Here is a 27,643-nt window from a genome sequence, read left to right on the forward strand (position 1 = left end):
ATAAAAACATACACACACGTATCGATAAAACACACACAAAGAGATAAAAACATACACACACGCACAGATAAAAACATACACACACGCACAGATAAAAACACCCACACACGCACAGATAAAAACATACACACACACACAGATAAAGACACCCACACACGCACAGATAAAAACATACACACACACACAGATAAAAACACCCACACACGCACAGATAAAAACATACACACACAGATAAAAACATACACACACGCACAGATAAAAACATACACACACGCACAGATAAAAACACCCACACACGCACAGATAAAAACATACACACACGTATCAATAAAACACACACAAAGAGATAAAAACATACACACACGCACAGATAAAAACACCCACACACGCACAGATAAAAACATACACACACGCACAGATAAAAACACCCACACACGCACAGATAAAAACATACACACACGTATCAATAAAACACACACAAAGAGATAAAAACATACACACACGCACAGATAAAAACACCCACACACACACAGATAAAAACACCCACACACGCACAGATAAAAACATACACACACGTATCAATAAAACCCACACAAAGAGATAAAAACATACACACACGCACAGATAAAAACACCCACACACGCACAGATAAAACATAATTTATGCTTACCTGATAAATTCCTTTCTTCTGTTGTGTGATCAGTCCACGGGTCATCATTACTTCTGGGATATAACTCCTCCCCAACAGGAAATGCAAGAGGATTCACCCAGCAGAGCTGCATATAGCTCCTCCCCTCTACGTCACTCCCAGTCATTCGACCAAGAATCAACGAGAAAGGAGAAACCAAGGGTGAAGTGGTGACTGGAGTATAATTTAAAAGATATTTACCTGCCTTAAAAAACAGGGCGGGCCGTGGACTGATCACACAACAGAAGAAAGGAATTTATCAGGTAAGCATAAATTATGTTTTCTTCTGTTATGTGTGATCAGTCCACGGGTCATCATTACTTCTGGGATACCAATACCAAAGCAAAAGTACACGGATGACGGGAGGGATAGGCAGGCTCATTATACAGAAGGAACCACTGCCTGAAGAACCTTTCTCCCAAAAATAGCCTCCGAAGAAGCAAAAGTGTCAAATTTGTAAAATTTGGAAAAAGTATGAAGCGAAGACCAAGTTGCAGCCTTGCAAATCTGTTCAACAGAGGCCTCATTCTTAAAGGCCCAAATGGAAGCCACAGCTCTAGTAGAATGAGCTGTAATTCTTTCAGGAGGCTGCTGTCCAGCAGTCTCATAGGCTAAACGAATTATGCTACGAAGCCAGAAGGAGAGAGAGGTAGCCGAAGCCTTATGACCTCTCCTCTGACCAGAGTACACGACAAACAGGGAAGACGTTTGTCGAAAATCCTTAGTTGCCTGCAAGTAGAACTTGAGGGCACGAACTACATCCAGATTGTGTAGAAGACGTTCCTTCTTTGAAGAAGGATTCGGGCACAGGGAAGGCACCACGATCTCTTGATTGATGTTCCTGTTAGTGACTACCTTAGGTAAGAACCCAGGTTTTGTACGCAGAACTACCTTATCTGAATGAAAAATCAAATAAGGAGAATCACAATGTAAAGCTGATAACTCAGAGACTCTCCGAGCCGAAGAAATAGCCATTAAAAATAACACTTTCCAAGATAACAACTTTATATCAATGGAATGAAGGGGTTCAAACGGAACTCCTTGTAGAACGTTAAGAACAAGGTTTAAACTCCATGGCGGAGCAACAGTTTTAAACACAGGCTTGATCCTAGCTAAAGCCTGACAAAAGGCCTGGACGTCTGGATTTTCTGACAGACGCCTGTGTAACAAGATGGACAGAGCTGAGATCTGTCCCTTTAATGAGCTAGCCGATAAACCCTTTTCTAAACCTTCTTGTAGAAAGGACAATATCCTAGGAATCCTAACCTTACTCCAGGAGTAACCTTTGGATTCGCACCAGTATAGGTATTTACGCCATATCTTATGGTAAATCCTTCTGGTAACAGGCTTCCTAGCCTGTATCAGGGTATCAATAACCGACTCAGAAAACCCACGTTTTGATAAAATCAAGCGTTCAATTTCCAAGCAGTCAGCTTCAGAGAAGTTAGATTTTGATGTTTGAATGGACCCTGTATCAGAAGGTCCTGTCTTAGAGGTAGAGACCAAGGCGGACAGGATGACATGTCCACTAGATCTGCATACCAAGTCCTGCGTGGCCATGCAGGCGCTATTAGAATCACTGATGCTCTCTCCTGTTTGATTTTGGCAATCAATCGAGGAAGCAGCGGGAAGGGTGGAAACACATAAGCCATCCCGAAGTTCCAAGGTGCTGTCAAAGCATCTATCAGAACCGCTCCCGGATCCCTGGATCTGGACCCGTAGCGAGGAAGTTTGGCGTTCTGGCGAGACGCCATGAGATCTATCTCTGGTTTGCCCCAACGTCGAAGTATTTGGGCAAAGACCTCCGGATGAAGTTCCCACTCCCCCGGATGAAAGGTCTGGCGACTCAAGAAATCCGCCTCCCAGTTCTCCACTCCCGGGATGTGGATTGCTGACAGGTGGCAAGAGTGAGACTCTGCCCAGCGAATTATCTTTGATACTTCCATCATTGCTAGGGAGCTTCTTGTCCCTCCCTGATGGTTGATGTAAGCTACAGTCGTGATGTTGTCCGACTGAAACCTGATGAACCCCCGAGTTTTTAACTGGGGCCAAGCCAGAAGGGCATTGAGAACTGCTCTCAATTCCAGAATGTTTATTGGCAGGAGACTTTCCTCCTGACTCCATTGTCCCTGAGCCTTCAGAGAATTCCAGACAGCGCCCCAACCTAGTAGACTGGCGTCTGTTGTTACAATTGTCCAGTCCGGCCTGCTGAATGGCATCCCCCTGGACAGATGTGGCCGAGAAAGCCACCATAGAAGAGAGTTTCTGGTCTCTCGATCCAGATTCAGAGTAGGGGACAAGTCTGAGTAATCCCCATTCCACTGACTCAGCATGCACAATTGCAGCGGTCTGAGATGTAGACGTGCAAAGGGTACTATGTCCATTGCTGCTACCATTAAGCCGATCACCTCCATGCATTGAGCTACTGACGGGAGTTGAATGGAATGAAGGACACGGCATGCATTTAGAAGCTTTGTTAATCTGTCTTCTGTCAGATAAATCTTCATTTCTACAGAATCTATAAGAGTCCCCAAGAATGGAACTCTTGTGAGAGGAAAGAGAGAACTCTTCTTTTCGTTCACTTTCCATCCATGCGACCTTAGAAATGCCAGAACTAACTCTGTATGAGATTTGGCAGTTTGAAAGCTTGAAGCTTGTATCAGAATGTCGTCTAGGTACGGAGCTACCGAAATTCCTCGCGGTCTTAGTACCGCCAGAAGGGCACCCAGAACCTTTGTGAAGATTCTTGGAGCCGTAGCCAATCCGAATGGAAGAGCTACAAATTGGTAATGCCTGTCTAAGAAGGCAAACCTTAGATACCGGTAATGATCTTTGTGAATCGGTATGTGAAGGTAAGCATCCTTTAAATCCACTGTGGTCATGTACTGACCCTTTTGGATCATGGGTAAGATTGTCCGAATAGTTTCCATTTTGAACGATGGAACTCTTAGGAATTTGTTTAGGATCTTTAAATCCAAGATTGGCCTGAAAGTTCCCTCTTTTTTGGGAACCACAAACAGGTTTGAGTAAAACCCTTGTCCTTGTTCCGACCACGGAACCGGATGGATCACTCCCATTAATAACAGATCTTGTACACAGCGTAGAAACGCTTCTTTCTTTATCTGGTTTGTTGACAACCTTGACAGATGAAATCTCCCTCTTGGGGGAGAGAATTTGAAGTCTAGAAGGTATCCCTGAGATATGATCTCTAGCGCCCAGGGATCCTGAACATCTCTTGCCCAAGCCTGGGCGAAGAGAGAGAGTCTGCCCCCCACTAGATCCGGTCCCGGATCGGGGGCCCTCGGTTCATGCTGTCTTTGGGGCAGCAGCAGGTTTCCTGGCCTGCTTGCCCTTGTTCCAGGACTGGGTAGGTTTCCAGCCTTGTCTGTAACGAGCAACAGCTCCTTCCTGTTTTGGTGCAGTGGAAGTTGGTGCTGCTCCTGCTTTGAAATTCCGAAAGGGACGAAAATTAGACTGTCTAGCCTTAGCTTTGGCTTTGTCTTGAGGCAGGGCGTGGCCCTTACCTCCTGTAATGTCAGCGATAATTTCTTTCAAACCGGGCCCAAATAAAGTTTGCCCCTTGAAAGGTATATTAAGTAATTTGGACTTAGAAGTTACATCAGCTGACCAGGATTTTAGCCACAGCGCCCTACGTGCCTGAATGGCGAATCCTGAGTTTTTAGCCGTAAGTTTGGTTAAATGTACTACGGCCTCCGAAATGAATGAATTAGCTAGTTTAAGGACTCTAAGCCTGTCCGTAATGTCGTCCAGCGTAGCTGAACTAAGGTTCTCTTCCAGAGACTCAATCCAAAATGCTGCCGCAGCCGTAATCGGCGCGATGCATGCAAGGGGTTGCAATATAAAACCTTGTTGAACAAACATTTTCTTAAGGTAACCCTCTAATTTTTTATCCATTGGATCTGAAAAAGCACAGCTATCCTCCACCGGGATAGTGGTACGCTTAGCTAAAGTAGAAACTGCTCCCTCCACCTTAGGGACCGTTTGCCATAAGTCCCGTGTGGTGGCGTCTATTGGAAACATCTTTCTAAATATTGGAGGGGGTGAGAACGGCACACCGGGTCTATCCCACTCCTTAGTAACAATTTCAGTTAGTCTCTTAGGTATAGGAAAAACGTCAGTACTCGCCGGTACCGCAAAGTATTTATCCAACCTACACAATTTCTCTGGTATTGCAACAGTGTTACAATCATTAAGAGCCGCTAAAACCTCCCCTAGTAATACACGGAGGTTCTCCAATTTAAATTTAAAATTTGAAATATCTGAATCCAATCTGTTTGGATCAGAACCGTCACCCACAGAATGAAGCTCTCCGTCCTCATGCTCTGCAAGCTGTGACGCAGTATCAGACATGGCCCTAGTATTATCAGCGCACTCTGTTCTCACCCCAGAGTGATCACGCTTGCCTCTTAGTTCTGATAATTTAGCCAAAACTTCGGTCATAACAGTAGCCATATCTTGTAATGTTATCTGTAATGGCCGCCCAGATGTACTAGGCGCCACAATATCACGCACCTCCCGGGCGGGAGATGCAGGTACTGACACGTGAGGCGAGTTAGTCGGCATAACTCTCCCCTCGCTGTTTGGTGAAATTTGTTCAATTTGTACAGATTGGCTTTTATTTAAAGTAGCATCAATACAGTTAGTACATAAATTTCTATTGGGCTCCACCTTGGCATTGGAACAAATGACACAGGTATCTTCCTCTGAATCAGACATGTTTAACACACTAGCAATAAACTTGCAACTTGGTTACAATCTTATTTAACAAAAACGTACTGTGCCTCAAAGAAGCACTAAACGATTAAATGACAGTTGAAATAATGAACTGAAAAAAACAGTTATAGCATCAATCCTTAAAAACAACACAACTTTTAGCAAAGGTTTGTTCCCATTAGTAAAGTAACAATAATTAAATTTGAAACATAAAAATTACAGATTAACGTTTTTAATCACAGTCAATATATAAGTCTCACAGCTCTGCTGAGAGAATCTACCTCCCTCCAAAGAAGTTTGAAGACCCCTGAGTTCTGTTAGAGATGAATCGGATCATGCAGGAAATACAAGAGTAACTGACTGGAAATTTTTGATGCGTAGCAAAGAGCGCCAAAAACGGCCCCTCCCCCTCACACACAGCAGTGAGAGAGAAACGAAACTGTCACAATTAAAACAAGCAACTGCCAAGTGGAAAAATAATGCCCAAACATTTATTCACTCAGTACCTCAGAAAATGCAAACGATTCTACATTCCAGCAAAAACGTTTAACATAATAAATACCTATTAAAAGGTTTAATGTACTTTTAACAGAGTAATTCCAGTGAAATACCATCCCCAGAATACTGAAGTGTAGAGTATACATACATGTCATTATAACGGTATGGCAGGATTTTCTCATCAATTCCATTCAGAAAATAAAAACTGCTACATACCTCAATGCAGATTCATCTGCCCGCTGTCCCCTGATCTGAAGCTTTTACCTCCCTCAGATGGCCGAGAAACAGCAATATGATCTTAACTACTCCGGTTAAAATCATAGTAAAAACTCTGGTAGATTCTTCTTCAAACTCTGCCAGAGAGGCAATAACACGCTCCGGTGCTATTGTAAAATAACAAACTTTTGATTGAAGTTATAAAAACTAAGTATAATCACCATAGTCCTCTCACACATCCTATCTAGTCGTTGGGTGCAAGAGAATGACTGGGAGTGACGTAGAGGGGAGGAGCTATATGCAGCTCTGCTGGGTGAATCCTCTTGCATTTCCTGTTGGGGAGGAGTTATATCCCAGAAGTAATGATGACCCGTGGACTGATCACACATAACAGAAGAAAAACATACACACACGCACAGATAAAAACACCCACACACGCACAGATAAAAACATACACACACGTATCAATAAAACACACACAAAGAGATAAAAACATACACACACGCACAGATAAAAACATACACACACGCACAGATAAAAACACCCACACACACACAGATAAAAACATACACACACGCACAGATAAAAACACCCACACACGCACAAATAAAAACATACACACACGTATCAATAAAACACACACAAAGAGATAAAAACATACACACACGCACAGATAAAAACATACACACACGCACAGATAAAAACATACACACACGCACAGATAAAAACATACACACACGCACAGATAAAAACACCCACACACGCACAGATAAAAACATACACACACAGATAAAAACATACACACACGCACAGATAAAAACATACACACACGCACAGATAAAAAACACCCACACACGCACAGATAAAAACACCCACACACGCACAGATAAAAACATACACACACAGATAAAAACATACACACACGCACAGATAAAAACATACACACACGCACAGATAAAACACCCACACACGCACAGATAAAAACATACACACACAGATAAAAACATACACACACACACACACAGATTAAAACATACACACACACACACAGATAAAAACATACACACACACACAAATAAAAACATACACACACAGATAAAAACATACACACACACACACACAGATAAAAACATACACACACAGATAAAAACATACACACACGCACAGATAAAAACATACACACACAGATAAAAACATACACACACGCACAGATAAAAACATACACACACAGATAAAAACATACACACACAGATAAAAACATACACACACGCACAGATAAAAACATACACACACAGATAAAAACATACACACACAGATAAAAACATACACACACAGATAAAAACATACACACACAGATAAAAACATACACACACAGATAAAAACATACACACACGCACAGATAAAAACATACACACACAGATAAAAACATACACACACAGATAAAAACATACACACACAGATAAAAACATACACACACAGATAAAAACATACACACACGCACAGATAAAAACATACACACACAGATAAAAACATACACACACAGATAAAAACATACACACACGCACAGATAAAAACATACACACACAGATAAAAACATACACACACAGATAAAAACATACACACACAGATAAAAACATACACACACGCACAGATAAAAACATACACACACAGATAAAAACATACACACACAGATAAAAACATACACACACAGATAAAAACATACACACACAGATAAAAACATACACACACACACAGATAAAAACATACACACACGCACAGATAAAAACACACACAGATAAAAACATACACACACGCACAGAAAAAAACATACACACACGCACAGATAAAAACATACACACACACACACACACACAGATAAAAACATACACACACGCACAGATAAAAACAAACACACACGCACAGATAAAAACACCCACACACGCACAGATAAAAACATACACACACAGATAAAAACATACACACACGCACAGATAAAAACATACACACACGCACAGATAAAAACACCCACACACGCACAGATAAAAACATACACACGCACAGATAAAAACACCCACACACACACAGATAAAAACATACACACACGCACAGATAAAAACATACACACACAGATAAAAACATACACACACGCACAGATAAAAACATACACACACGCACAGATAAAAACACCCACACACGCACAGATAAAAACATACACACACAGATAAAAACATACACACACACACACAGATTAAAACATACACACACACACAGATAAAAACATACACACACACACACAAATAAAAACATACACACACAGATAAAAACATACACACACACAGAGATAAAAACATACACACACGCACAGATAAAAACATACACACACACACACACAGATAAAAACATACACACACACACACAGAGATAAAAACATACACACACAGATAAAAATACACACACACAGATAAAAACACCCACACACAGATAAAAAACATAATTTATGAAAGAACTTACCTGATAAATTCATTTCTTTCATATTAGCAAGAGTCCATGAGCTAGTGACGTATGGGATATACATTCCTACCAGGAGGGGCAAAGTTTCCCAAACCTCAAAATGCCTATAAATACACCCCTCACCACACCCACAATTCAGTTTAACGAATAGCCAAGAAGTGGGGTGATAAGAAAAAAGTGCGAAAGCATATAAAATAAGGAATTGGAATAATTGTGCTTTATACAAAAAAATCATAACCACCCCAAAAAAAGGGCGGGCTTGCTAATATGAAAGAAATGAATTTATCAGGTAAGTTCTTACATAAATTATGTTTTCTTTCATGTAATTAGCAAGAGTCCATGAGCTAGTGACGTATGGGATAATGATTACCCAAGATGTGGATCTTTCCACACAAGAGTCACTAGAGAGGGAGGGATAAAATAAAGACAGCCAATTCCTGCTGAAAATAATCCACACAAAAAATAAAGTTTAACGAAAAACATAAGCAGAAGATTCAAACTGAAACCGCTGCCTGAAGTACTTTTCTACCAAAAACTGCTTCAGAAGAAGAAAATACATCAAAATGGTAGAATTTAGTAAAAGTATGCAAAGAGGACCAAGTTGCTGCTTTGCAAATCTGATCAACCGAAGCTTCATTCCTAAACGCCCAGGAAGTAGAAACTGACCTAGTAGAATGAGCTGTAATTCTCTGAGGCGGAGTTTTACCCGACTCAACATAGGCAAGATGAATTAAAGATTTCAACCAAGATGCCAAAGAAATGGCAGAAGCTTTCTGGCCTTTTCTAGAACCGGAAAAGATAACAAATAGACTAGAAGTCTTTCTGAAAGATTTAGTAGCTTCAACATAATATTTCAAAGCTCTAACAACATCCAAAGAATGCAATGATTTCTCCTTAGAATTCTTAGGATTAGGACATAATGAAGGAACCACAATTTCTCTACTAATGTTGTTGGAATTCACAACTTTAGGTAAAAATTCAAAAGAAGTTCGCAACACCGCCTTATCCTGATGAAAAATCAGAAAAGGAGACTCACAAGAAAGAGCAGATAATTCAGAAACTCTTCTGGCAGAAGAGATGGCCAAAAGGAACAAAACTTTCCAAGAAAGTAATTTAATGTCCAATGAATGCATAGGTTCAAACGGAGGAGCTTGAAGAGCCCCCAGAACCAAATTCAAACTCCAAGGAGGAGAAATTGACTTAATGACAGGTTTTATACGAACCAAAGCTTGTACAAAACAATGAATATCAGGAAGAATAGCAATCTTTCTGTGAAAAAGAACAGAAAGAGCAGAGATTTGTCCTTTCAAGGAACTTGCGGACAAACCTTTATCTAAACCATCCTGAAGAAACTGTAAAATTCTCGGAATTCTAAAAGAATGCCAAGAAAAATGATGAGAAATACACCAAGAAATATAAGTCTTCCAGACTCTATAATATATCTCTCTAGATACAGATTTACGAGCCTGTAACATAGTATTAATCACAGCGTCAGAGAAACCTCTTTGACGAAGAATCAAGCGTTCAATCTCCATACCTTTAAATTTAAGGATTTCAGATCCTGATGGAAAAAAGGACCTTGTGACAGAAGGTCTGGTCTTAACGGAAGAGTCCACGGTTGGCAAGAGGCCATCCGGACAAGATCCGCATACCAAAACCTGTGAGGCCATGCCGGAGCTACCAGCAGAACAAACGAGCATTCCTTCAGAATCTTGGAGATTACTCTTGGAAGAAGAACTAGAGGCGGAAAGATATAGGCAGGATGATACTTCCAAGGAAGTGATAATGCATCCACTGCCTCCGCCTGAGGATCCCAGGATCTGGACAGATACCTGGGAAGTTTCTTGTTTAGATGGGACGCCATCAAATCTATTTCTGGAAGTTCCCACATTTGAACGATCTGAAGAAATACCTCTGGGTGGGGGGGGCGGAGCCAACATCCACCGAGACTAGACGCATATTGCCAAAGCTCCTAATATTTCTACTGTTTTTAAAGGCTTTATTACTTCTTCTTCCCACCCTTGACCCTATTTTTGGAAATCGCAGTGACATAGCCTTTCTGCCATCACAAGGAACCTTTTTGGGGCTTTGTACTATATTTTTTCCTTGGTAGACCACGCTTGCTAATTCCTATTGCCCTGTAGCGTGAATACAAGGAATATGGCCGCGCTTCTTTTACATCAGATAAAGGACTTGTTACAACTACATAATGACAGCCTTTTGGACGCAGTTGCTGAAGCGTTTAATTCAATCACAATACATGCCGTCGCATCGAGTGCCCTAGCCGCTGGTGAACAGATGTGTGCTGTCGCAGAAGGTATGGTGGAGTTGGGGCTGCCGCCATCTTGGCCGTTGAAAGCAGAGCATACTTTTCTACATAGCAGCATAAAAGCAACTCTGCGCACCAATATTTTGGAACCCGGCACTTGGCCACAAACAGGAGTTGAGGTGCTTGATTTGACGCAACAGGCAGACATATGTCAGCATACTGAGAAGACTCCAGACTACCAGCTACTTTACCGGAGCTCCTCTGAGGTCCAGAACTTATTCAGAGTCGACAATCTTAGACTGGGATGTCTCAAAAATTGTAAGTTACTGCTACGCCTGGTCCTTCAGACTGCAACTAAAGATAAGTGCTCGGACTGGTCCCTTCTGCAGGCTGGCCTGACCCAGAGCTGCCTCTACCTTATAGAACGAAGGTTCAGCCCAGCCCAGGGGCTCATTCCACAGACCCATGCAAGTTGGGATCCTGGTGGTGAGGCTTCTTGAAATGTGACATAAGTCATGGAAGGTTGGTGAGGGGAACTTACGGAGCTTCCTATCACCTCTGATCCTGCAAAATAGCTTCTGTCTGACATATCACTTACATCTTAATACTGGAGAACTGCTACTAGAAATAAGAAGAGGCTTTTGCTGTCTATCGTGGGCGCAGTGAGTTGGAGTGGGTTGGAGACCCATTTTCGTTGTGAATGACTTTATGAACTTTAGAGCACGCTAAAATGCCAGCGCTATTATATATGCCCTACTGCCTATTAACTGCTGAATAACACATTGGACATATTGCTATACAGATATGTTTATCTCCAATCTTCTCTCACATTCATATTGTAAATAGGTTCTGTTCATAACTGAGCAAAGTTTGTTCCCCATATTGTTGTTTTATTATGTGAAAAATAGTACCGCCATACTTTTCTGTCTGTATTTCTTATCTAACTTGCAATAATCATCTGGGAGCTGCTTCAGTTGATATGCTCTACCCTGCTTTATAGCCCTAAATCATTTAAATCACTTATATTGCTATACATTAAGACCCACGGACCGGTAACTTTCCTGAACAGTTATGCCACATTTTAATTGTGATCTCAAGTGGAGCAGTTGTTATTATATAATTGTTTTTATTGCCACTTACACTTACACTGCAGGACATTTTTCCTGCTTTCAGAAGCTGATCACTGGGGAGTTATTTTTTTATAGTTAACCATTTGATTACTGTTTTTCTATTTAGTGGGAATGTACATACTTGTTGCAATTAACCTGCTTAACATTATATTCACGGAAGGATGATGTAATTACCACTTTACGCCACTAGAGGGGAGTCATGACTTATTTATGACTTGTACACAACAAATCTCTATGTTTTACCATTATATTACCTTTGCCTCCCTCAGGATTCTTGTCATGAGCGCTTCCGTTCATCGCCGTGTCGCCGCGGCTCCCGGAACTCCTCTGTGTCTCTGACGTCATGTTGCTTAGCAACATGACGCTTTCTCTCACACCCCTCTGATGACGGTTACGCTCCTGCCCTTTAAATCTCGGCGGGAGATCTGAATCTGGGCCCGTTTGTTTGTTTCCCTGGATTGTGAGTACCATATCAGTTTTATTCTTCTGTGTACCGACTTCTGCCTGCCTGACCAAGCCTCTTGCCTAATCCCTACTTGCTGATATTTGGACATTGACTTCTGCCTGCCTGACCTTGCCTGTAGCTATTACCCTTTTGCTGTCTCTTGGATGCCGACTTCTGCTTGCCTGACCCTGTCTTTTGCCTATACCTTTTGCTGATATTTGGATGCCGACTTCTGCCTGCCTGACCTTGCTTTGGCCTTTACCTTTAAACCTATTCTTTGTTAAACAAGACCTGCTTAAAGGGACATTTTACTTTTACAAGCTGCAAAAGAGAACTTTGCCTTTCTGTTTGTTATACACCTGCTTAAAAGGGACATTTACTTTTACAAGCTGCAAAAGAGAACTTTGCCTTTCTGTTTGTTATACACCTGCTTAAAAGGGACATTTACTTTTACAAGCTGCAAAAGAGAACTTTGCCTTTCTGTTTGTTATAAACCTGCTTAAAGGGACATTATACTTTTACAAGCTGCAAAAGAGAACTTTGCCTTTCTGTTTGTTATACACCTGCTTAAAAGGGACATTTACTTTTACAAGCTGCAAAAGAGAACTTTGCCTTTCTGTTTGTTATAAACCTGCTTAAAGGGACATTATACTTTTACAAGCTGCAAAAGAGAACTTTTCCTTTGTTTTACAAGCCTGCTAAAGAGGACCTTTTTCAGAAGCTTCAAAGTAAGAGCATTTCCTTTTTGTTCTTTGTACTACTTAAAGGGACGTTTTATCCTTTGTGGCTTTCCTGCATTCTGGAACAATATTCATTTTTGTTATCTTCTAATCTGCTTCCTGAGTGGGTCACGTCCTGGATATTTCTCAGTGTGCTAGCGTGTGCTTTCAATTCACGCTAGCAGTTGGGTTACATCCCGGATTGATTCCAGAGCGGCTGACATTACAAACGGGCCATAAAAATGGACCCCACTGAATTATCTATGGCCGTGGCTCACCAGGGACAGCTCTTGGGTTCTCATGCCACTCACTTGCAGTCTCTGGACACTAAACTTGATCAAATTACTGCTCTATTACAAAATTTGGTTGCTACCGCACCTCCCAATCCTAATCCCAATCCAAATCCGATTGAGGCATTACCTCCTCCGATTCCTAACAATCAGTCTCAGGTACAACTAAGTCCCAGGATTCCTCTTCCGGATAAATATGATGGGAATCCTGAAGAATGTAGAGGCTTTTTGAATCAATGCCGTCTTCATTTCCGAAATAGCCCTACTCTCTTTGCTACTGCCTCTTCTAGAATCACGTTTCTTATTTCCTTAATGAAAGGAAAAGCCTTGGCTTGGGTGTCACCTTTGCTAGAAAAGAATGATCCTATACTGTTGGATGTTGATACATTTCTATCTACATTCTCAAACGTATTCGATAAACCTGGAAGGTCATCCGCTGCTGAAGCAACTCTCCTGGATTTACGTCAAGGAAATCAACCAGTCTCTCAATATGCAATTGAGTTCCGCACCCTTGCCTCTGAAACCACTTGGAATCAGGGAGCACTCAGAGCCGCTTTCCGTAAAGGACTTTCTGAGCGTCTCAAGGATGAATTGGTGTATCGTGAACTTCCAGAGTCCTTAGAAGCCTTAATAAATCTCTGTATCTGTCTCGACGCCAGGTTTCGTGAACGCCAACAAGAAAAGGATAGAACACAGAGGACTGCCACTCGAACTCCTTTTCGTTTAGCTCCTCGTTTTTCTAGTCCAGTCACTCCAGCCTCTCCTACTACTGATCAGGCTGAACCCATGGAAGTAGGAAGTATAAAATTAACTGAGACTGAACGCTTAAGAAGACGGACTCTTGGCTTATGTCTGTACTGTGGCCTTAAAGGACATTTATTAAGGGATTGTCCTACTAGGCCAGTAAAAGCCAGGGCTTAACTCTAGTCCAGGGAACTGAGTTAAGCCAAAATAGTGGTCATTCCCTATACAAGAAACTCTTTGTTCCAGTAACTCTTCTAATTGGACAAAAGAAGATCTATACCCAAGCCCTAATTGATTCCGGTGCTGGAGGTGTGTTCATTGACTCTACATTTGTTTCTACTCATTCTATACCCTTACTAAAGAAGGAGTATTCCATTTCAGTCTCTACGGTCAGTGGAGATCCTTTGGGTTCTGGATACATTCAGTTTTCTACTCAACCCTTAATCCTCACCGTAGGAATACTTCATTCTGAGACAATTTGTTTCGATGTCATTCCCACTCCGCAATTTCCCATTATCTTGGGATTACCCTGGCTCCAGATTCACAATCCCATTTTTTCTTGGACTTTCGGTGAACTCACTTCCTGGGGATCTACATGCCAGACTAAATGTCTTCAAGAGATTACTAAGTTACCACTCACTATTGCTCTCACAGTTGAAACTCCGGAATCCTTACCTATGCATTACCATGACTTTGTGGATGTCTTCTCCAAAAAAGAAGCGGAACGTCTTCCTCCTCATCGCCCTTTTGATTGTCCCATTGACCTCCTTCCTGGGGCTGCCTATCCTCGAGGCAAAACATATCCACTTTCTAAACCAGAAAACATGGCTCTGGAAGAATATATAAAAGACAATCTGGCTAGAGGATTTATTCGACCCTCCTCTTCCCCTGTAGGGGCTGGTTTCTTTTTTGTGGGAAAAAAGGATGGCGGATTAAGACCCTGTATTGATTATCGTGGATTGAATCAGATTACCATCAAGAACAGTTATCCTCTGCCCCTTATTCCTGAACTTTTTACTTATCTTCAGGGAGCCACCATTTTCACCAAACTCGACCTACGTGGTGCATACAACTTGATCCGTATACGCAAAGGAGATGAGTGGAAGACTGCCTTTAACACTCGATTTGGGCATTATGAATATTTGGTCATGCCCTTTGGGCTATGCAATGCTCCGGCGGTTTTCCAGCATTTTGTAAATGAGATCTTTCGTGATTTTTTGAATATTTTTGTTATCATATACCTGGACGACATCTTAATTTTTTCTCAGAACCACCAAGATCATGTGCACCACGTCAAGAAAGTACTTCAACGTCTAAGAGAATTCCATCTGTTTGCTAAACTGGAGAAATGTTCTTTCCATCAAAAAATCATACCCTTTCTGGGTTATGTAATATCGGCATCTGGATTCGAAATGGACCCTACTAAACTTTCTGCCATTTTGGATTGGCCTAGACCTGATTCTTTGAAGGCTTTACAACGTTTCCTAGGCTTCGCCAATTATTACAGAAAGTTCATCAAGAATTTTGCTACTATTACTTCTCCTCTTACTTCTCTCACAAGAAAAGGACAAAACTGTAAAGTATGGCCGTCTGAGGCTATAGAAGCTTTTGAATCTCTCAAAGAAGCTTTTTCCTCAGCTCCTATCCTTCGTCATCCAAATCCTGAGTTTCAATTTATTCTGGAGGTGGATGCTTCCTCTGTTGCTGCTGGAGCGGTTCTGTCTCAACGAATACCAGAGACTGGAAGGATTCATCCTGTTGCTTTTTTCTCTAAAAAATTCACTCCTTCCGAATTTAACTATGACGTAGGGAATAAAGAGTTACTTGCCATCAAGATGGCATTGGATGAATGGAGACATTGGCTGGAAGGTACTTCTTTGCCATTTACTATACTTACTGATCATAAGAACCTTCTGTATCTCCAAACAGCCAAACGACTAAATTCCAGGCAAGCACGCTGGTCCTTATTCTTCTCTCGGTTTCACTATAATTTGTCTTACATACCTGGTTCAAAAAATATTAAAGCAGACGCACTTTCCAGACAATTTCAAGATACCCCAGTTCCTGAGTCTGGTACCATTCTCCAACCTCATGAAGTCATTGCCCAGTTAACAACTTCTTGGTTACAAGAATTACAGTCCGCTCAAGAGCGTCTTCCTTTGTCCTGTAAACCTCCCAATGGTTTACTCTTTGTTCCTGAACGCCTTCGTTCCAAGATTTTATTTTGGGCTCATGATAGTCCCCTTTCTGGACATCCTGGCATCAGTATTACCACTCGAAACCTCAAACAACATGTCTGGTGGCCTACACTCTCTCAAGATGTGAAGGATTACGTCTCAGTATGCACACAATGTGCCATGAACAAAACTCCACGCCAACTTCCTTCAGGATTACTCCAACCATTGCCTATACCTCACCAGCCTTGGACTCATGTATCCATGGACTTTATTACCGATCTTCCCTTGTCCACTGGGAACAATACTATCTGGGTGGTGGTCGACAGGTTCACTAAGACGGCTCATTTTGTACCCTTGCCAGGATTACCATCTGCCAAAAGACTCTCTGAACTTTTTATTCTACATATTGTAAGAATCCATGGATTTCCTCTTGATATTGTTTCAGATAGAGGGGTACAATTCGTTTCTCGATTTTGGAGGTCACTTTGTAAACATTTTGGTACTACTATATCTCTCTCTACTTCTCACCACCCACAATCGAATGGTCAGACTGAAAGAGTAAACCAGTGTCTTGAAACATATCTTAGACATTATGTGGATCATTATCATTCTAACTGGACTTCTTACCTTCCTTTGGCTGAATTGGCCCATAATGCCCGGTACAATTCCTCCCTTCAGACTTCTCCTTTTCATGCAGCTTACGGATATCAGCCTAGGACGTTCCCTTTGCATACTTCCTCCACAGTGAATCCTGCTTCTGATCTTACAGCCCGAAGATTAACTCGACATTGGCAGAAGATACATCGTATTCTTTCTGTAACTTCTAGACGTTACAAGTTCTTTTCGGATCTTCGACGGAAAAAGGCTCCCAAATATCGCCCTGGTGATAAAGTTTGGATTTCCTCTCGATTTCTTCGCCTGAAACAACCTTCTAACAAATTGGGACCACGATATGTGGGTCCTTTCCGAATACTGGGTCAGGTATGTTCCACTGCTTATCGGGTAGCTTTACCCAAGTCTCTCAAAGTCCATCCGGTATTCCATGTTTCTCTTTTAAAACCTGTGATGATTAACAGGTATTCTAAGCCTTTTTCTAAACCTCCACCGTTATTGGTGCATGGACATCCTGAGTTTGAGATCAGCCATATTCTAGATTCCAAATTGCGGGGCAAGAAATTGTATTATCTCATTCATTGGAAGGGTTATCCAGTCACGGAACGTTCTTGGGAACCTGCTCATCAAGTAAATGCTCCAATATTGGTCAAGACCTTCCACAAGACTCATCCTGATAGACCTGGTCCTGTCCCCCGGAGGGGCCCTTGAGGAGGGGGTGCTGTCATGAGCGCTTCCGTTCATCGCCGTGTCGCCGCGGCTCCCGGAACTCCTCTGTGTCTCTGACGTCATGTTGCTTAGCAACATGACGCTTTCTCTCACACCCCTCTGATGACGGTTACGCTCCTGCCCTTTAAATCTCGGCGGGAGATCTGAATCTGGGCCCGTTTGTTTGTTTCCCTGGATTGTGAGTACCATATCAGTTTTATTCTTCTGTGTACCGACTTCTGCCTGCCTGACCAAGCCTCTTGCCTAATCCCTACTTGCTGATATTTGGACATTGACTTCTGCCTGCCTGACCTTGCCTGTAGCTATTACCCTTTTGCTGTCTCTTGGATGCCGACTTCTGCTTGCCTGACCCTGTCTTTTGCCTATACCTTTTGCTGATATTTGGATGCCGACTTCTGCCTGCCTGACCTTGCTTTGGCCTTTACCTTTAAACCTATTCTTTGTTAAACAAGACCTGCTTAAAGGGACATTTTACTTTTACAAGCTGCAAAAGAGAACTTTGCCTTTCTGTTTGTTATACACCTGCTTAAAAGGGACATTTACTTTTACAAGCTGCAAAAGAGAACTTTGCCTTTCTGTTTGTTATACACCTGCTTAAAAGGGACATTTACTTTTACAAGCTGCAAAAGAGAACTTTGCCTTTCTGTTTGTTATAAACCTGCTTAAAGGGACATTATACTTTTACAAGCTGCAAAAGAGAACTTTGCCTTTCTGTTTGTTATACACCTGCTTAAAAGGGACATTTACTTTTACAAGCTGCAAAAGAGAACTTTGCCTTTCTGTTTGTTATAAACCTGCTTAAAGGGACATTATACTTTTACAAGCTGCAAAAGAGAACTTTTCCTTTGTTTTACAAGCCTGCTAAAGAGGACCTTTTTCAGAAGCTTCAAAGTAAGAGCATTTCCTTTTTGTTCTTTGTACTACTTAAAGGGACGTTTTATCCTTTGTGGCTTTCCTGCATTCTGGAACAATATTCATTTTTGTTATCTTCTAATCTGCTTCCTGAGTGGGTCACGTCCTGGATATTTCTCAGTGTGCTAGCGTGTGCTTTCAATTCACGCTAGCAGTTGGGTTACATCCCGGATTGATTCCAGAGCGGCTGACAATTCTTAGCCCTTTCTGTTTGCTGAGTATCATGGTCACTGACAGACTATTAACCTAAGCACATTCTGCTGCAGAACAGCCTTTACTATATATACCACGCCAACTTATATCTTTGGTTGTTAGTCAGTCCTACAGAGTTTTCTCTATTATTCCCCATTAAGGATGCAGACTCCTGTTTATTGGTAGTGTTTTCCTGCTGATGGGTGTAGGGCCCGCACCCAGATGACAGGATTTACTACACACTAAAGTATAGAACTGTACTAAATTACTATTGTGGTGGACGACTAGAGGCACTACTCAAAGTATAATAAAGTTTGAAGCTGAGAGATTCCTTCTAAGTATATAGTACTTAACGCTTCTTGCAGCCCCTAGAGAATCTCTTAATTTTTTCAAAACTAGTCATGCATGTCTATAAAATGTTTCCCTTAAACCTCACAAGCATTAATGTAGTACTCATTAAACTCATCTATGTAGTAACATAAAAAATGATCTCCACATATGTGAAACATTTCTTAGCAATACTAACTCACAACCTCACTACTCCTGGCCTAATAGAGTTCCCTTATACGTATTCAGATATAAACAGTTTAAACCTATCTGGTGAGCCAATCTGCGAGATTGCTCACCGCTTTAACCCTTTACATAGAGCAAGTATTGTTTGTCACTGTTCACTGACATGTTTATTAAAGCTGGGACTACACTAATATGATTATTATTGTTTTACACTTAAACAATGCTTTCCATGTATCCTTTAGTAGACCGTGTTATAGTTATAAGTGCCCTAAGGTCCATACTAGCTTTCGCTTAGAATTCAGTGTTAAAGTGCAATTTTATTCTTCTAAGCTGGTTAAACATTTTTTGTCATTAGCCGCAATTTGAGTTATGGAGATGTGTAAGTTATATATGTCTTCTCACAAGCCACTTGTACGCTTATTTGTGTGTTTCAAGTATTATCTCCCCACAGGATTTAAGTATTATGACTGGTCCTACTTGCTAATGTCAGACAGAAAAGAAATCCTTATCCCTGATTCTGCTCATTTAAATTTAACTCCTCCTCTTCCATTACATTCCTTAACATGTTTTGTTGCATGGTTCTAAGTATAGTTATTTTACTATTAGCATGTATACTGTATCACATTTCTTTATATGGTACTCGCATCGCTTATTATTGCGTGTTTAAACTCTTCCTGTTCATATTCTATATAACATAGATAGCCCTAAGGTGCATTTTATCCTGTTTCAATGCTCCTCTACGGTGAGATAATTTTGGAAAATATGTAACACACCACCTCCTCCCCCCCCTCTTCCCCCCTCTTCCCCCCACAATAAAGTATCCCCTTCTTTAGGGGAACTAACAAGGCGGTTTGTCTCGTCTATACCGCATCTGAATCACAGCTCTAAATGGCTCCCTAAGTATCTAACCCTTCATAGCATAATAGGCATGCGTTCATATGCCCGTCTAGATCAGCAGGACTGATCACTAATATGTGTCATCTACGCATGCTATTTTAACACAGCTGTCAGTTAATTTTATGGAGGGGTTCCAATGTGTCATTATAAATCCATCTATTAGTAAGGGAGCTTGACATTATATTATCCTAGAAAACAAAAAACAAAAAAAAAACAAAAAATGAGGTTTTTCATTTGGGGTCCATGAGTGGCCCTCTCCAGTACTGTATAATATGAGAATGTAATTGTCTTTCAATTATCTGTTTCTCCTATTTGTCATATGTCTGCAGCTCACATTGTAATACTCCTCTGTTTTCTCTTTTTATTGTATATTGGCAATTACCAAATGTTTATTTTGACAAAAACCTCAATAAAAAGTATTTAAAAAAAAAAAAAAAGAAATACCTCTGGGTGAAGAGACCATTCGCCCGGATGCAACGTTTGGCGACTGAGATAATCCGCTTCCCAATTGTCTACACCTGGGATATGAACCGCAGAGATTAGACAGGAGCTGGATTCCGCCCAAACCAGAATTCGAGATACTTCTTTCATAGCCAGAGGACTGTGAGTCCCTCCTTGATGATTGATGTATGCCACAGTTGTGACATTGTCTGTCTGAAAACAAATGAACGATTCTCTCTTCAGAAGAGGCCAAAACTGAAGAGCTCTGAAAATTGCACGGAGTTCCAAAATATTGATCGGTAATCTCACCTCCTGAGATTCCCAAACTCCTTGTGCCGTCAGAGATCCCCACACAGCTCCCCAACCCGTGAGACTTGCATCTGTTGAAATTACAGTCCAGGTCGGAAGAACAAAAGAAGCCCCCTGAATTAAACGATGGTGATCTGTTCACCACGTTAGAGAGTGTCGAACAATCGGTTTTAAAGATATTAATTGAGATATCTTTGTGTAATCCTTGCACCATTGATTCAGCATACAAAGCTGAAGAGGTCGCATGTGAAAACGAGCAAAGGGGATCGCGTCCGATGAAGCAGTCATAAGACCTAGAATTTCCATGCATAAGGCTACCGAAGGGAATGATTGTGACTGAAGGTTTCGACAAGCTGCCATCAGTTTTAGACGCCTCTTGTCTGTTAAAGACAGAGTCATGGACACTGAATCTATTTGGAAACCCAGAAAGGTTACCCTTGTCTGAGGAATCAATGAACTTTTTGGTAAATTGATCCTCCAACCATGATCTTGAAGAAACAACACAAGTCGATTCGTATGAAATTCTGCTAAATGTAAAGACTGAGCAAGTACCAAGATATCGTCCAAATAAGGAAATACCACAATACCCTGTTCTCTGATTACAGACAGAAGGGCACCGAGAACCTTTGTAAAAATTCTTGGAGCTGTAGCAAGGCCAAACGGCAGAGCCACAAACTGGTAATGCTTGTCCAGAAAAGAGAATCTCAGGAACCGATAATGATCCGGATGAATCGGAATATGCAGATATGCATCCTGTAAATCTATTGTGGACATATAATTCCCTTGCTGAACAAAAGGCAAGATAGTCCTTACAGTTACCATCTTGAACGTTGGTATCCTTACATAACGATTCAATATTTTTAGATCCAGAACTGGTCTGAAGGAATTCTCCTTCTTTGGTACAATGAAGAGATTTGAATAAAACCCCATCCCCTGTTCCTGAACTGGAACTGGCATAATTACTCCAGTCAACTCTAGATCTGAAACACAATTCAGAAATGCTTGAGCTTTTACTGGGACACGGGAAAGAAAAAATCTCTTTGCAGGAGGTCTCATCTTGAAACCAATTCTGTACCCTTCTGAAACAATGTTCTGAATCCAAAGATTGTGAACAGAAGTGATCCAAATTTCTTTGAAAAAACGTAACCTGCCCCCTACCAGCTGAGCTGGAATGAGGGCCGCACCTTCATGTGGACTTAGAAGCAGGCTTTGCCTTTCTGGCTGGCTTGGATTTATTCCAGATTGGAGATGGTTTACAAACTGAAACTGCTCCTGAGGATGAAGGATCAGGTTTTTGTTCTTTGTTGAAACGAAAGGAACGAAAACGATTATTAGCTCTGTTTTTACCCTTAGATTTTTTATCCTGTGGTAAAAAAGTTCCTTTCCCACCAGTAACAGTTGAAATAATAGAATCCAACTGAGAACCAAATAATTTGTTACCCTGGAAAGAAATGGAAAGTAGAGTTGATTTAGAAGCCATATCAGCATTCCAAGTCTTAAGCCATAAAGCTCTTCTAGCTAAAATAGCTAGAGACATAAACCTGACATCAACCCTGATAATATCAAAGATGGCATCACAGATAAAATTATTAGCATGCTGAAGAAGAATAATAATATCATGAGAATCATGATGTGTTACTTGTTGCGCTAAGGTTTCCAACCAAAAAGTTGAAGCTGCAGCAACATCAGCCAAAGATATAGCAGGTCTAAGAAGATTACCTGAACACAGATAAGCTTTTCTTAGAAAGGATTCAATTTTCCTATCTAAAGGATCCTTAAACGAAGTACCATCTGACGTAGGAATAGTAGTACGTTTAGCAAGGGTAGAAATAGCCCCATCAACTCTAGGGATTTTGTCCCAAAATTCTAATCTGTCAGACGGCACAGGATATAATTGCTTAAAACGTTTAGAAGGAGTAAATGAATTACCCAATTTATCCCATTCTTTGGAAATTACTGCAGAAATAGCATTAGGAACAGGAAAAAACTTCTGGAATAACCACAGGAGATTTAAATACCTTATCCAAACGTTTAGAATTAGTATCAAGAGGACCAGAATCCTCTATTTCTAAAGCAATTAGAACTTCTTTAAGTAAAGAACGAATAAATTCCATTTTAAATAAATATGAAGATTTATCAGCATCAACCTCTGAGACAGAATCCTCTGAACCAGAAGAGTCATCAGAATCAGAATGATGATGTTCATTTAAAAATTCATCTGTAGGGAGAGAAGTTGTAAAAGATTTTTTACGTTTACTAGAAGGAGAAATAACAGACATAGCCTTCTTTATGGATTCAGAAACAAAATCTCTTATGTCATCAGGAACATTCTGCACCTTAGATGTTGAAGGAACTGCAACAGGCAATGGTACTTTACTAAAGGAAATATTATCTGCATTAACAAGTTTGTCATGACAATCAATACAAACAACAGCTGGAGGAATAGCTACCAAAAGTTTACAGCAGATACACTTAGCTTTGGTAGATCCAGCACTAGACAGCGATTTTCCTGTAGTATCTTCTGACTCGGATGCAACGTGAGACATCTTGCAATATGTAAGAGAAAAAACAACAACATATAAAGCAAAATTGATCAAATTCCTTAAATGACAGTTTCAGGAATGGGAAAAAATGCCAAAGAACAAGCTTCTAGCAACCAGAAGCAATGAAAAATGAGACTTAAATAATGTGGAGACAAAAGCGACGCCCATATTTTTTAGCGCCAAATAAGACGCCCACATTATTTGGCGCCTAAATGCTTTTTGGCGCCAAAAAGACGCCACATCCGGAAAGCCGACATTTTTGGCGCAAAATAACGTCAAAAAATGACGCAACTTCCGGCGACACGTATGACGCCGGAAACGGAAAAGAATTTTTGCGCCAAAAAAGTCTGCGCCAAGAATGACGCAATAAAATGAAGCATTTTCAGCCCCCGCGAGCCTAACAGCCCACAGGGAAAAAAGTCAAATTTTTGAAGGTAAGAAAAAATGATTAAATCAAATGCATTATCCCAAATATGAAACTGACTGTCTGAAAAATAAGGAAAGTTGAACATTCTGAGTCAAGGCAAATAAATGTTTGAATACATATATTTAGAACTTTATAAACAAAGTGCCCAACCATAGCTTAGAGTGTCACAGAAAATAAGATTTACTTACCCCAGGACACTCATCTACATGTTTGTAGAAAGCCAAACCAGTACTGAAACGAGAATCAGTAGAGGTAATGGTATATATATAAGAGTATATCGTCGATCTGAAAAGGGAGGTAAGAGATGAATCTCTACGACCGATAACAGAGAACCTATGAAATAGACCCCGTAGAAGGAGATCACTGCATTCAAATAGGCAATACTCTTCTCACATCCCTCTGACATTCACTGCACGCTGAGAGGAAAACCGGGCTCCAACTTGCTGCGGAGCGCATATCAACGTAGAATCTAGCACAAACTTACTTCACCACCTCCATCGGAGGCAAAGTTTGTAAAACTGAATTGTGGGTGTGGTGAGGGGTGTATTTATAGGCATTTTGAGGTTTGGGAAACTTTGCCCCTCCTGGTAGGAATGTATATCCCATACGTCACTAGCTCATGGACTCTTGCTAATTACATGAAAGAAATACACACAGACAGATAAAAACATACACACACGCACAGATAAAAATACACACACCCACACACGCACAGATAAAAACATACACACACACAGATAAAAACACCCACACACAGATAAAAATACACACACACAGACACACAGATAAAAACATAAATACACAGACTAACGTACACACAGACACACAAATACATACACACACAGATAAAAACATAGATACACACAGATAAAAACATAAATACACAGACTAACGTACACACAGACACACAAATACATACACACACAGATAAAAACATAGATACACACAGATAAAAACATAAATACACAGACTAACGTACACACAGACACACAAATACATACACACACAGATAAAAACATACACACACAGATAAAAACATACACACACGCACAGATAAAAACATACACACACAGATAAAAACATACACACACACACAGATAAAAACATACACACACGCACAGATAAAAACATACACACACGCACAGATAAAAACATACACACACAGATAAAAATATAGATACACACAGATAAAAACATAAATACACAGACTAACGTACACACAGACACACAAATACATACACACACAGATAAAAACATACACACACACACAGATAAAAACATACACACACGCACAGATAAAAACATACACACACAGATAAAAACATAGATACACACAGATAAAAACATAAATACACAGACTAACGTACACACAGACACACAAATACATACACACACAGATAAAAACATAGATACACACAGATAAAAACATAAATACACAGACTAACGTACACACAGACACACAAATACATACACACACAGATAAAAACATACACACACAGATAAAAACAGATACACACAGATAAAAACATAAATACACAGACTAACGTACACACAGACACACAAATACATACACACACAGATAAAAACATACACACACACACAGATAAAAACATACACACACGCACAGATAAAAACATACACACACAGATAAAAACAGATACACACAGATAAAAACATAAATACACAGACTAACGTACACACAGACACACAAATACATACACACACAGATAAAAACATACACACACAGATAAAAACAGATACACACAGATAAAAACATAAATACACAGACTAACGTACACACAGACACACAAATACATACACACACAGATAAAAACATACACACACGCACAGATAAAAACATACACACACAGATAAAAACAGATACACACAGATAAAAACATAAATACACAGACTAACGTACACACAGACACACAAATACATACACACACAGATAAAAACAGATACACACAGATAAAAACATAAATACACAGACTAACGTACACACAGACACACAGATAAAAACATAAATACACAGACTAACGTACACACAGACACACAAATACATACACACACAGATAAAAACATAGATACACACAGATAAAAACATAAATACACAGACTAACGTACACACAGACACACAAATACATACACACACAGATAAAAACAGATACACACAGATAAAAACATAAATACACAGACTAACGTACACACAGTCACACAGATAAAAACATACATACATAGACACACTAACGTACAAACTCACACGCACAGATAAAAACCATACATACAAAAACACACATATGTAGATACGCTCACATACAAGCACATTTACATAAACATATATAGACACACAAAAAATACAGGAGTTTCCTAAAAACACTCACCATCCACGTTGTACATTTTGAGCACAGAGTGCTGATCCTGTTTTCTCGTTTTCTTGGTCACAGGAGGCTCATGGTTAAACATGGGGAAGTCCTTGTAGTAATTCTCCAGAACAAATAATGCTGTTCTCTGTATACTGCACAAACATAACACAGGTGAGGTACACTCTACACACACATAACACAGGTGAGGTACACTCTACACACACATAACACAGGTGAGGTACACTCTACACACACATAACACAGGTGAGGTACACTCTACACACACATAACACAGGTGAGGTACACTCTACACACAAACATAACACAGGTGAGGTACACACTACACACACACATAACACAGGTGAGGTACACTCTACACACACATAACACAGGTGAGGTACACACTACACACACACATAACACAGGTGAGGTACACTCTACACACACATAACACAGGTGAGGTACACACTACACACAAACATAACACAGGTGAGGTACACACTACACACACATAACACAGGTGAGGTACACTCTACACACACATAACACAGGTGAGGTACACTCTACACACACATAACACAGGTGAGGTACACTCTACACACACATAACACAGGTGAGGTACACTCTACACACAAACATAACACAGGTGAGGTACACACTACACACACACATAACACAGGTGAGGTACACTCTACACACACACACATAACACAGGTGAGGTACACACTACACACACACATAACACAGGTGAGGTACACACTACACACACATAACACAGGTGAGGTACACACTACAAACACATAACACAGGTGAGGTACACACTACACACACATAACACAGGTGAGATACACACTACATACACATAACACAGGTGAGGTACACACTACACACACATAACACAGGTGAGGTACACACTACACACACATAACACAGGTGAGGTACACACTACACACACATAACACAGGTGAGGTACACACTACACACACATAACACAGGTGAGATACACACTACATACACATAACACAGGTGAGATACACACTACATACACATAACACAGGTGAGGTACACACTACACACACACACATAACACAGGTGAGGTACACACTACACACACATAACACAGGTGAGATACACACTACATACACATAACACAGGTGAGGTACACACTACACACATATAACACAGGTGAGGTACACACTACACACACATAACACAGGTGAGGTACACACTACACACACATAACACAGGTGAGGTACACACTACACACACATAACACAGGTG

The 27,643-nt window shown here is 40.6% G+C and overlaps 1 protein-coding gene across 1 annotated transcript in view; it reads right to left on the minus strand.

Annotated features, from left to right (window-relative positions):
* Window positions 1-26,514, minus strand: part of LOC128644715 (vang-like protein 1) — a gene marked incomplete at its 5' end in the record, with an annotated part of 68,017 nt that extends 41,503 nt beyond the window's left edge. Inside the window, 2 exons of the mRNA XM_053697232.1 lie at window positions 10,908-11,020; window positions 26,381-26,514. Coding sequence (XP_053553207.1) covers window positions 10,908-11,020; window positions 26,381-26,514 — 247 coding nt within the window. The remainder of the gene's footprint in view (window positions 1-10,907; window positions 11,021-26,380) is intronic.
* Between the last annotated feature and the right edge of the window lie 1,129 nt (window positions 26,515-27,643).

The sequence above is a fragment of the Bombina bombina genome, unplaced genomic scaffold (assembly GCF_027579735.1).
Source record: "Bombina bombina isolate aBomBom1 unplaced genomic scaffold, aBomBom1.pri scaffold_521, whole genome shotgun sequence".
NCBI classification, from domain to species: Eukaryota; Metazoa; Chordata; class Amphibia; order Anura; family Bombinatoridae; genus Bombina; species Bombina bombina.